The sequence below is a fragment of the Oncorhynchus masou genome, chromosome 5 (assembly GCF_036934945.1).
Source record: "Oncorhynchus masou masou isolate Uvic2021 chromosome 5, UVic_Omas_1.1, whole genome shotgun sequence".
Lineage (NCBI taxonomy): Eukaryota > Metazoa > Chordata > Actinopteri > Salmoniformes > Salmonidae > Oncorhynchus > Oncorhynchus masou.
The window spans coordinates 13910025-13923021 of record NC_088216.1 but is presented as its reverse complement, the minus strand read 5'-3'; the positions used below and the strand labels follow the sequence as shown (position 1 = coordinate 13923021).

The 12997-nt window shown below is 46.5% G+C and overlaps 1 protein-coding gene across 1 annotated transcript; it reads left to right on the top strand.

The window, feature by feature from the left end:
* Positions 1–10498, top strand: LOC135533798 (somatostatin receptor type 5-like). Its single transcript, XM_064961027.1, has 7 exons — positions 1–321; positions 394–441; positions 1336–1722; positions 4168–4357; positions 5085–5167; positions 5435–5584; positions 8539–10498. Exons 1-7 carry the CDS (start codon positions 1–3, stop codon positions 8620–8622), a joined length of 1263 nt encoding a protein of 420 aa, XP_064817099.1. The 3' UTR covers positions 8623–10498.
* Positions 10499–12997: the final 2499 nt, after the last annotated feature.

Below are 12997 nucleotides of genomic sequence, written 5' to 3'. Positions count from 1 at the left end.
ATGGAGCCTCTGGACAGGACAGGCTGGACACTGCTCTCTGGTGACCCCAACACCTCCACTCCCAACCTGGGGTATCACTACTCCTACCCTGATTCTGGCCCTGCAACCCCGTCCTTCCCCTCCCCATCCTTGTTCCCCAGTTCGTCCTCCAACGTGTCCAGTCAGAGCGTCCCGTTCCAGGGCAGCAGTACCCTGATGACTGCGGTCATCTCCCTGAGTGTGTTCGTGGTCGGCCTGATCGGTAACACCCTGGCCATCTACGTGGTGCTACGCTACGCCAAGATGAAGACCGTCACCAACATCTATATTCTGAACCTGGCAGTCGCAGACGAACTCTACATCCTGGGACTTCCTTCCTCACCACCCAGGTAGCCTAGAGGTCAGAGGTTAGAGGTCAGAGATGAACTCTACATTCTGGGACTTCCCTTCCTCACCACCCAGGTAGCCTAGAGGTCAGAGGTCAGAGATGAACTCTACATCCTGGGACTTCCCTTCCTCACCACCCAGGTAGCCTAGAGGTCAGAGGTCAGAGGTTAGAGATGAATTGTACATCCTGGGATTTCCCTTCCTCACCACCCAGGTAGCCTAGAGGTCAGAGGTTAGAGGTCAGAGATGAACTGTACACCCTGAGACTCCCTTCCTCACCACCCAGGTAGCCTAGAGGTCAGAGGTCAGAGGTTAGAGATGAACTCTACATCCTGGGACTTCCCTTCCTCACCACCCAGGTAGCCTAGAGGTCAGAGGTTAGAGGTTAGAGATGAACTGTACATCCTGGGACTTCCCTTCCTCACCACCCAGGTAGCCTAGAGGTCAGAGGTTAGAGGTTAGAGATGAACTGTACATCCTGGGACTTCCCTTCCTCACCACCCAGGTAGCCTAGAGGTCAGAGGTTAGAGGTTAGAGATGAACTGTACATCCTGGGACTTCCCTTCCTCACCACCCAGGTAGCCTAGAGGTCAGAGGTTAGAGGTTAGAGATGAACTGTACATCCTGGGACTTCCCTTCCTCACCACCCAGGTAGCTTAGAGGTTAGAAGCTAGAGGTTAGAAGAGTGGGCCAGCAACCAGAGGGTTTTCGGTTTGAATCCTAGCTCTGACAAGGCAACATCTGGTCTGGAGTAAGGGTCACTGAAAGGTATCTGGCATCAGTGTCCAAGATGCCATCTCATCTCTTGCCGTTGTACCCTTAAGCAAGGCACTTAAGCTGTAAACAGCCCTCAGCGCCAACCTTTGTGTCTGTTTGTCTTTCTGAGGGGTTTGAATGAAGCAGAAGACAACTTCCAATAAAGTAATATCTTTTTCTTCCTCCTCCTCCTCTTCCTCCTCCTCCTTCCAGAACGTTCTCTCCTACTGGCCGTTCGGCTCCTTCCTGTGTCGCGTGCTGATGACCGCTGACTCCATGAGCCAGTTCACCTCCATCTTCTGTCTGACCGTGATGTCTATCGACCGCTACCTGGCCGTGGTCCACCCCATACGGTCTACGAAATGGCGGCGACCGCGAGTGGCGAAGGTGGTGAGCGCCGCGGTGTGGGCGTTGTCGTTGGTGGTCGTCCTGCCCGTGGTCGTGTTCTCCGGCGTACAGGACACGTTTAACTCGTGTAACATCAGCTGGCCGGAGCCGCAGGGGGTGTGGTCCACCGTGTTTATCCTGTACACGGCTACGCTGGGGTTCTGCGGACCACTTCTGGTCATCTGTCTCTGCTACCTGCTCATCGTGGTTAAGGTGGGGGGGGGTCATAGGTCAAAATCATTCTGGTTTTCTTCTGTGTTTCTGTGTTAGCTACAGTACCATTGTTTTGGTGGCTCGTTGTGGTCAAGACTGCATTATTAGAAATGTTTGGTTTGGCTGTTTGAACTCATTTCTGTTTCTTTCATTTGGTCATTAAATGCTTCTCTGTGTTGTTGTTTTGTGCAACACGGTCTCACAGTCTCATCTCAGACGTTTCTCAAACGTCACATTTTGAAGAGTTTACGGTTACAATTAGATATTAACTCTGAATGGTTCAGGTTAGATATTAACTCTGAATGGTTCAGGTTAGATATTAACTCTGAATGGTTCAGGTTAGGTATTAACTCTGAATGGTTAAGGTTAGATATTAACTCTGAATGGTTCAGGTTAGATATTAACTCTGAATGGTTAAGGTTAGATATTAACTCTGAATGGTTCAGGTTAGATATTAACTCTGAATGGTTCAGGTTAGATATTAACTCTGAATGGTTAAGGTTAGGGTATTAACTCTGAATGGTTCAGGTTAGATATTAACTCTGAATGGTTAAGGTGGGGGGGGGGTCATAGGTCAAAATCATTCTGGTTTTCTTCTGTGTTTCTGTGTTAGCTACAGTACCATTGTTTTGGTTGCTCGTTGTGGTCAAGACTGCATTATTAGAAATGTTTGGTTTGGCTGTTTGAACTCATTTCTGTTTCTTTCATTTGGTCATTAAATGCTTCTCTGTGTTGTTGTTTTGTGCAACACGGTCTCACAGTCTCACCTCAGAATTAGACGTTTATCCATGTTTCTCAAACGTCACATTTTGAAGTGTTTACGGTTACAATTAGGGATTAACTCTGAATGGTTCAGGTTAGATATTAACTCTGAATGGTTCAGGTTAGGGTATTAACTCTGAATGGTTAAGGTTAGGGTATTAACTCTGAATGGTTAAGGTTAGATATTAACTCTGAATGGTTCAGGTTAGATATTAACTCTGAATGGTTCAGGTTAGATATTAACTCTGAATGGTTCAGGTTAGATATTAACTCTGAATGGTTAAGGTTAGATATTAACTCTGAATGGTTAAGGTTAGATATTAACTCTGAATGGTTCAGGTTAGATATTAACTCTGAATGGTTCAGGTTAGATATTAACTCTGAATGGTTAAGGTTAGATATTAACTCTGAATGGTTCAGGTTAGATATTAACTCTGAATGGTTAAGGTTAGATATTAACTCTGAATGGTTCAGGTCAGGATATTAACTCTGAATGGTTAAGGTTAGATATTAACTCTGAATGGTTAAGGTTAGATATTAACTCTGAATGGTTAAGGTTAGATATTAACTCTGAATGGTTCAGGTTAGATATTAACTCTGAATGGTTAAGGTTAGATATTAACTCTGAATGGTTCAGGTCAGGGTATTAACTCTGAATGGTTCAGGTTAGATATTAACTCTGAATGGTTAAGGTTAGATATTAACTCTGAATGGTTAAGGTTAGATATTAACTCTGAATGGTTAAGGTTAGATATTAACTGAATGGTTCAGGTCAGGGTATTAACTCTGAATGGTTCAGGTTAGATATTAACTCTGAATGGTTCAGGTTAGGGTATTAACTCTGAATGGTTCAGGTTAGGGTATTAACTCTGAATGGTTAAGGTTAGATATTAACTCTGAATGGTTCAGGTCAGGGTATTAACTCTGAATGGTTAAGGTTAGATATTAACTCTGAATGGTTAAGGTTAGGGTATTAACTCTGAATGGTTCAGGTTAGATATTAACTCTGAATGGTTCAGGTTAGGGTATTAACTCTGAATGGTTAAGGTTAGATATTAACTCTGAATGGTTCAGGTTAGGGTATTAACTCTGAATGGTTCAGGTTAGATATTAACTCTGAATGGTTAAGGTTAGATATTAACTCTGAATGGTTAAGGTTAGATATTAACTCTGAATGGTTAAGGTTAGATATTAACTCTGAATGGTTCAGGTTAGGGTATTAACTCTGAATGGTTCAGGTTAGATATTAACTCTGAATGGTTAAGGTTTGGGTTGGGCTTAAAACAAAGATTTTAAAAAACAACCTTATATTGCTGGATTTGAACATACAACCATTGCACCAGAGGCAGATGCTTTCTCCCATCTACAACACCCCATCCAAAACCCCAACCTTCTTGAATGCACTCACTGGTGCCCCTAGTGGTCTGTTTCCACACCACCTCCCCACCTCAGGCCTGGATGGACTCATAGTGACTTGTGTCCCGGTGAGCTGGCTGGTTTTCTGGTCATTATCTTCCAGGTGTGTGGAAAAGCATTCCGGAATACTATGTTGTTCTGTTGTTCTGTTTCGTCATTCCGACCATTCTTTTCCGTGTGTGTTTTATATTGACCTGTTTGTATGTAAGAGAGATTCTGCTGCAGCTTTCCCTTCTCTCACCACCACCATTTTGTTCCCCCCTCCAGGTGAAGTCTTCAGGTGTGCGGGCGGGCTTCACCAAGCGCCGGCGGTCAGAGCGCAAGGTGACCCGTATGGTGGTGATCATCGTGGTGGTCTTCGTCCTCTGCTGGCTCCCCTTCTTCATCATCAACATCATCAACCTCATCATCATCATCCCAGAGTCCTCTGTGACCGCCGGCGTCTACTTCTTCTCTGGTACCAGAAGAAACCTTTTAGGCTGCATCCCAAATAGCACCCTAATCCCTGTGTAGTGTACTACTGTTTACCAGAGCCCTATGGGGAATAAGCTACACTCACTCTGACCCTAAGGGGGAGAGGGTTGGAGAGAGGAGAAGAGGGGAAAAGAGGGGGAGGAGATGGGAGGAGAGGGGAAAGAGGGGTAGGAGATGGGGAGGAAAGGGGAAAGAGGGATGGGAGAGAGAGAGAAACAGAGAAAGAGAGAGAGAGAGAGGTAGGAGAGAGAGGAGAGAGAGAGAGGTGGGAGAGAGAGAAGGAGAGCGAGAGAAAGAGGTGGGGAGAGAGAGAGAGGTGGGAGAGAGAGAAGGAGAGAGGTGGGAGAGAGAGAAGGAGAGCGAGAGAAAGAGGTGGGAGAGAGAGGTGAGAGAGAGAGAGAGAGAGGTGTGAGAGAGAGAGAGAGGTGGGAGAGAGAGAAAGAGGTGGGGAGAGAGAGAGAGGTGTGAGAGAGAGAGAGAGGTGGGAGGAGAGAAAGAGGTGGGGAGAGAGGGTGTGAGAGAGAGAGAGAGAGAGAGGTGGGAGAGAGAGAAGGAGAGAGAGAGAGAGAGGTGGGAGAGAGAGAAAGAGAGAGAGGTGGGAGAGAGAGAAGGAGAGCGAGAGAAAGAGGTGTGAGAGAGAGAGAGAGAGAGCGAGGAGAAGGATAAAAGTGTGAGACAGACATTGACATTGTTTTGTCTCTACTCCCCAGTCATCCTGTCCTATGTTAACTCCTGTGCCAACCCTCTGCTCTATGGCTTCCTGTCAGACAACTTCAGACAGAGCTTCAGAAAGGTGATTATTATTTAATCAACCTTATTTTAACCTTTATTTAAACAGGAAAAGATACTTGAGGCTTGAAAGCTCTTTTGCGAGGAAGACCTGGGGACCTGGAGGTGCTTCGTTGCCAGCAGCACCATCCCCTTCACAGAACAATCTGTTATTTCATAGAATAGACATTTATTAGTACATGTTCGGTATTTATATAAAATACCAGTTTTCCTCAGTGCTCACCACAGTGCATCGTCTTCCCGGTCCCATGTGCTTGATTTCTTCCGGAAGGTTCTGTGCGTGCGGAAGGCCAACGGCGTGGAGGATGGCGACCCCAGCGCCCCGAGGATGGAGAAAACTAGAGAGACGACAAGAGACGACTCCTTCCTGTCGCCTAGGAACCACGATGGACACAACGGACTCACACCACAGAATAGCCAGGTGAGGAGGGAGTGAGCCCTGTGTGTGTAAACCATATTACAGATGTCAGGGACACACCACAGAATAGCCAGGTGAGGAGGGAGGGAGCCCTGTGTGTGTAAACCATATTACAGATGTCAGGGACACACCACAGAATAGCCAGGTGAGGAGGGAGGGAGCCCTGTGTGTGTAAACCATATTACAGATGTCAGGGACACGGCACACAGCAGCCAGCTTGGAGTGGAGGGGAGGGGAGGAGGACCAATCAGTGTATAGTATAGGGAGGTGAGGAGGACCAATCAGTGTATAGTATAGGGAGGGAAGGAGGACCAATCAGTGTATAGTATAGGGAGGGGAGGAGGACCAATCAGTGTATAGTATAGGGAGGGGAGGAGGACCAATCAGTGTATAGTATAGGGAGGGGAGGAGGACCAATCAGTGTATAGTATAGGGAGGGGAGGAGGACCAATCAGTGTATAGTATAGGGAGGGGATGAGGACCATATTACAGATGTCAGGGACACACCACAGAATAGCCAGGTGAGGAGGGAGGGAGCCCTGTGTGTGTAAACCATATTACAGATGTCAGGGACACGGCACACAGCAGCCAGCTTGGAGTGGAGGGGAGGGGAGGAGGACCAATCAGTGTATAGTATAGGGAGGTGAGGAGGACCAATCAGTGTATAGTATAGGGAGGGAAGGAGGACCAATCAGTGTATAGTATAGGGAGGGGAGTAGGACCAATCAGTGTATAGTATAGGGAGGGGAGGAGGACCAATCAGTGTATAGTATAGGGAGGGGAGGAGGACCAATCAGTGTATAGTATAGGGAGGGGAGGAGGACCAATCAGTGTATAGTATAGGGAGGGGATGAGGACCAATCAGTGTATAGTATAGGGAGGGGAGGAGGACCAATCAGTGTATCGTATAGGGAGGGGAGGAGGACCAATCAGTGTATAGTATAGGGAGGTGAGGAGGACCAATCAGTGTATAGTATAGGGAGGGGAGGAGGACCAATCAGTGTATAGTATAGGGAGGGGAGGAGGACCAATCAGTGTATAGTATAGGGAGGGGAGGAGGACCAATCAGTGTATAGTATAGGGAGGGGAGGAGGACCAATCAGTGTATAGTATAGGGAGGGGAGGAGGACCAATCAGTGTGTGGTATAGGGAGGGGAGGAGGACCAATCAGTGTGTGGTATAGGGAGGGGAGGAGGACCAATCAGTGTATAGTATAGGGAGGGGAGGAGGACCAATCAGTGTATAGTATAGGGAGGGGAGGAGGACCAATCAGTGTGTGGTATAGGGAGGGGAGGAGGACCAATCAGTGTGTGGTATAGGGAGGGGAGGAGGACCAATCAGTGTGTGGTATAGGGAGGGGAGGAGGACCAATCAGTGTGTGGTATAGGGAGGGGAGGAGGACCAATCAGTGTGTGGTATAGGGAGGGGAGGAGGACCAATCAGTGTGTGGTATAGGGAGGGGAGGAGGACCAATCAGTGTGTGGTATAGGGAGGGGAGGAGGACCAATCAGTGTGTGGTATAGGGAGCGGGTATTAATGTGTTTATTATTGTGGTCTCAGGTGGAGTGTATATATGTTTATTACTGTGGTCTCAGTAGGAGTGTATATGTGTTTATTACTGTGGTCTCAGTAGGAGTGTATATGTGTTTATTACTGTGGCCTCAGTCGGAGTGTATATGTGTTTATTACTGTGGTCTCAGTCGGAGTGTATATGTGTTTATTATTGTGGTCTCAGTCGGAGTGTATATGTGTTTATTACTGTGGCCTCAGTCGGAGTGTATATGTGTTTATTACTGTGGTCTCAGGTGGAGTGTATATGTGTTTATTACTGTGGTCTCAGGTTGGAGAGAGAGAGGGAGAGAGAGGGATGGAGAAAGAGGAATGGAGAGAGAGGGAAGGAGAGAGAGAGGGATGTAGAAAGAGGGATGGAGAGAGGGATGGAGAGAGAGGGATGGAGAGAGAGGGATGAGAGAGAGGAATGGAGAGAGAGGGAAGGAGAGACAGAGGGATGGAGAGAGAGGGATGGAGAGAGAGAGGGATGAGAGAGGGATGGAGAGAGGGATGGAGAGAGAGAGGGATGGAGAGGGGGATGGAGACAGAGGGATGGAGAAAGGGGGATAGAGAGAGGGATGGAGAGAGTGGGATGGAGAGAGAGAGGGATGGAGAGAGAGGGGTGGAGAAAGAGGGATGAGAGAGAGGGATGGAGAGATAGAGGGATGGAGAGAGAGGGATGGAGAGAGAGGGATGGAGAGAGAGGGATGGAGAGAGAGGGATGGAGAGATAGAGGGATGGAGAGAGAGGGATGGAGAGAGAGGGATGGAGAGAGAGGGATGGAGAGAGAGGGATGGAGAGATAGAGGGATGGAGAGAGAGGGATGGAGAGAGAGGGATGGAGAGAGGGATATAGAGAGGGGGTTTGCGAGAGGGATGGAGAGGGGGGATGGAGAGAGAGAAAGGCAGAGGGAGGGATTGAGGAAGAGTGAAAACAGGGGAGAGGAGAACAGAATAGTGTCCAATCTTCTCAATATGGTTGCGACGTGACGAGGTGTGTGTGTGTGTGTGTGTGTGTGTGTGTGTTCCCCCTGTCGTAACACAGTAAGCAGTGTGTGATTGAGTTGTTGTAGCAGACAGATTGGTTCTGGTTAAAGTCCTTTATGTGTGATTCAGCTCTAAATGAAACAGATTGAAATAGAAAGCTGGTCTTGAGGTGAACAGGAGCTCTCTTTATTTTGTTCTGTTTCAGTCAATCATTATGGATCACACTCTCCATGTTGCACACACACACACACACACACACACACACACACACACACACACACACACACACACACACACACACACACACACACACACACACACACACACACACACACACACACACACACACACACACACACACACACGCAGGAACGAACACACACCTGAGGTGCCACTGTCTCTTGCCTCTTGTCTCTGCAGGCCGTCCAATTGGAGCCTTGTGGTAGCCCAGGGGAGAAAACAAGGCCCTCAGGGCCCACTGTGATTTGCCAGTCCTCGCTTTAAACTCACCTGATTGGCCGGTTTGAAGTCTCTCTCCCTCTCTGTGTCTCTCTCTCTCTCTCTCTCTCTCTCTCTCTCCCTCCATATCCCTCCCTCCCTCCCTCTTAATTCAATTCAATTCCGGGGATTTTATTGGTATGGGAAACAGAAGTTGCCAAAGAAAGTGAAATAGATAAACTAAAGTGAAATAAACAATAAAAAGTGAACAGTAAACATTACACACAAGTTCCAAAAGAATAGAGACATTTCAAATGTCATATTATGTCTATATACAGTGTTGTAACGATGTGCAAATTGTTAAAGTACAAAGAGAAAATAAATATGGGTTGGATTTACAATAGTGTTTATTCTGGTTGACCTTTTCTTGTGGCAACAGGTCACAAATATTGCACACCGTGGCATTTCACTCAATAGATATGGGAGTTAATCCAAATTTGACTTGTTTTCTAAAGGCTATGCTCACTGAGTCTGTACAGAGTCAAAGCTTTCCTTCAGCTTGGGTCAGTCACAGTGGTCAGGTATTCTGCCGCTGTGTACTCTCTGTTTAGGGCCAAACAGCATTCTAGTTTGCTCTGTTTTTTTGTTAATTCTTTCCAATCTGTCAAATAGTTATCTCTTTGTTTTCTCATGATTTGTTTGTGGATAATTGTGTTGCTGTCCTGGGGCTCTGTGTGGTGTGTTTGTGAACAGAGCCTCAGGACCTGTTTGCTTCTCTCTCTCTGTCTCTCCGCCCTCTATTCTATCCTTCTCATTCACTCTCCCTCTGTTTTTCTCTCTCTCTCTCCCTCTGTTTCTCCCTCTCTCTCTCTCTCTCTCTCTCTCTCTCTCTCTCTCTCTCTCTCCCTCTGTTTCTCCCTCTGTTTCTCCCTTTCTCTCTCTCTCTCCCTCTGTTTGTCCCTCTCTCTCTCTCTCTCTCTCTCTCTCTCTCTCTCTCTCTCTCTCTTTCTCTCCCTCTGTTTCTCCCTCTCTCTCTCCCTCTCCCTGTTTCTCCCTCCGTTTCTCCCTTTCTCTCTCTCTCTCTCACCCTCTGTTTGTCCCTCTCTCTCTCTCTCTCTCTCTCTCTCTCTCTCTCTCTCTCTCCCTCTGTTTCTCTCCCTCTCTCCCTCTGTTTCTCTCTCTCTCTCCCTCTGTTTCACCCTCTCTCTCTCTCTCTCTCTCTCTCTCTCTCTCTCCCTCTGTTTCTCTCTCCCTCCCTCTGTTTCTCCCTCTCTCTCTCTCCCTCTGTTTCTCTCCCTCTCTCTCCCTCTCTCTCTCTCTGTTATCTTTTGATTACCATTTACAGAGGAGCTTTAAGTGCAACGACAAACATAAAGTAAACACCATCAAACACCACGAAGCAGCAGCGCTTTCAGGGTCGTTGTTACAGAGATGAGTCCCCTCCATCTGAAGCTGTTAAGTGACTGATGCAGGAGTTTGGATCACCACTTGATTACAGGGATGCTCGAAGTGCAGCAACAACAACAACAACAACAGCAGCAGCAGCACGACAATGCAGTATGAAGCACCACAGCACTTTCAGGGTTGTTTGTTGCAGAGGAGAGGACACAGAGGTTCATCTATTTCAACAGTTGATTTGTAAAACACGTTCCACTACTTCAGTGTGTTCTGAATGGCGCTACATCGCCGTTTCCCAACTGCTCTGTTATATAACGCGTTTTTCATCTTCACGATTCCTTTTAAAAGTGATATTTTACTCTACAAAGTCAAGCTACTAGTTGTGCTGTTATTTCGTGTCTCTACTATGCTTTGTAATGGTGTGGCTTTATCAGTGTCTGTTTGGGCTTTCTGAGGAGGCTTCTAGAATCTGTCTCTGTTTGGGCTTTCTGAGGAGGCTTCTAGAATCTGTCTCTGTTTGGGCTTTCTGAGGAGGCTTCTAGAATCTGTCTCTGTTTGGGCTTTCTGAGGAGGCTTCTAGAATCTGTCTCTGTTTGGGCTTTCTGAGGAGGCTTCTAGAATCTGTCTCTGTTTGGGCTTTCTGAGGAGGCTTCTAGAATCTGTCTCTGATGGGCTTTCTGAGGAGGCTTCTAGAATCTGTCTCTGTTTGGGCTTTCTGAGGAGGCTTCTAGAATCTGTCTCTGTTTGGGCTTTCTGAGGAGGCTTCTAGAATCTGTCTCTGTTTGGGCTTTCTGAGGAGGCTTCTAGAATCTGTCTCTGTTTGGGCTTTCTGAGGAGGCTTCTAGAATCTGTCTCTGTTTTGGCTTTCAGAGGAGGCTTCTAGAATCTGTCTCTGTTTGGGCTTTCTGAGGAGGCTTCTAGAATCTGTCTCTGTTTGGGCTTTCTGAGGAGGCTTCTAGAATCTGTCTCTGTTTGGGCTTTCTGAGGAGGCTTCTAGAATCTGTCTCTGTTTGGGCTTTCTGAGGAGGCTTCTAGAATCTGTCTCTGTTTGGGCTTTCTGAGGAGGCTTCTAGAATCTGTCTCTGTTTGGGCTTTCTGAGGAGGCTTCTAGAATCTGTCTCTGTTTGGGCTTTCTGAGGAGGCTTCTAGAATCTGTCTCTGTTTTGGCTTTCTGAGGAGGCTTCTAGAATCTGTCTCTGTTTGGGCTTTCTGAGGAGGCTTCTAGAATCTGTCTCTGTTTGGGCTTTCTGAGGAGGCTTCTAGAATCTGTCTCTGTTTGGGCTTTCTGAGGGGCTTCTAGAATCTGTCTCTGTTTGGGCTTTCTGAGGAGGCTTCTAGAATCTGTCTCTGTTTTGGCTTTCTGAGGAGGCTTCTAGAATCTGTCTCTGTTTGGGCTTTCTGAGGAGGCTTCTAGAATCTGTCTCTGTTTTGGCTTTCTGAGGGGGCTTCTAGAATCTGTCTCTGTTTGGGCTTTCTGAGGAGGCTTCTAGAATCTGTCTCTGTTTTGGCTTTTTGAGGAGGCTTCTAGAATCTGTCTCTGTTTTGGCTTTCTGAGGAGGCTTCTAGAATCTGTCTCTGTTTGGGCTTTCTGAGGAAGCTTCTAGAATCTGTCTCTGTTTTGGCTTTCTGAGGGGGCTTCTAGAAATCTCTTGCAGACGCTTTGATGAAAGTTATGACCGTGTTGTGTGGCTGCTGCTATTGCTGTGCTTATCTGTTTTGTGTGTGTGTTTGGTGTGTGTAACGCTCCAATGGGAAACGTGCCTCATATCTCAGGGTTCATTGCAGCCGCCAGATCGTTTGTTTCGACCAATCACGTTGCAGGGCTGGCCGAAGTTGCCCTTAACCACAGATCTAGGATCAGATTACACTTTCCTAATCCTATCTATAACCATTAGATATTAACCTAACCACAGATCTGGGATCAGATTACACTCAACTAATCATATCCTAGCATTAGCATTTCTTATTAGACAAGTTTACGTAGGTCCCTCCCTCTTCTGGCCTGTTTGCTTCCTTTCGGTTCCTAGAGAATAGGACCCTGTTTTCACGACAGGATAGATAGAAAGAGCTAAGAATGGGAGTCAGCTTCTATCTGTTTTTATTTATTTATGAAACAATGTGAACACCCTTCATCCTTATGTACAGTTTGTTTGTTTTCTTTGTAATAAAACAGTGTGACCATTAAATCCTTGACTAACTTCTGTGATATTGAATAAGTCTTGTATACACAATCTAGTCTACTCTTTTTCTATACCTCACTCATGCCAATAGAAAATACATCTACACACTGCTATATATGGATGCTCCCAATGGGTTTTAGTGTTCGGATCACAGGTCTTCTACAGCACAGGCAACACAATGAAGACGTGAACATTGTGAACAGTCAATAGATTCAATATTCAGCAGATGTCAATGGACAACATCTGTATAGTAGTCCTCCCTCAGTATCTGTATAGCAGTTCTCCCTCAGTATCTGTATAGCAGTTCTCTCTCAGTATCTGTATAGTAGTCCTCCCTCAGTATCTGTAGTTCTCCCTCAGTATCTGTATAGCAGTTCTCCCTCAGTATCTGTATAGCAGTTCTCTCTCAGTATCTGTAGTTCTCCCTCAGTATCTGTATAGTAGTCCTCCCTCAGTATCTGTAGTTCTCCCTCAGTATCTGTATAGCAGTTCTCCCTCAGTATCTGTAGTTCTCCCTCAGTATCTGTATAGCAGTTCTCCCTCAGTATCTGTATAGCAGTTCTCCCTCAGTATCTGTAGTTCTCCCTCAGTATCTGTATAGCAGTTCTCCCTCAGTATCTGTAGTTCTCCCTCAGTATCTGTATAGCAGTTCTCCCTCAGTATCTGTATAGCAGTTCTCCCTCAGTATCTGTAGTTCTCCCTCAGTATCTGTATAGCAGTTCTCCCTCAGTATCTGTATAGTTGTTCTCCCTCAGTATCTGTATAGCAGTTCTCCCTCAGTATCTGTATAGCAGTTCTCCCTCAGTATCTGTAGTTCTCCCTCAGTATCTGTATAGCAGTTCTCCCTCAGTATCTGTATAGCA

Excerpts from the sequence above, each read along its gene's own strand:
- LOC135533798 (XM_064961027.1), top strand. The coding sequence starts at position 1 with ATGGAGCCTCTGGACAGGACAGGCTGGACACTGCTCTCTGGTGACCCC. Across the intron at positions 322-393 it reads TCTATATTCTGAACCTGGCA|GTCAGAGATGAACTCTACAT; the intron begins GTCGCAGACGAA and ends CAGAGGTTAGAG. Across the intron at positions 5,168-5,434 it reads TCAGACAGAGCTTCAGAAAG|GTTCTGTGCGTGCGGAAGGC; the intron begins GTGATTATTATT and ends TTCTTCCGGAAG.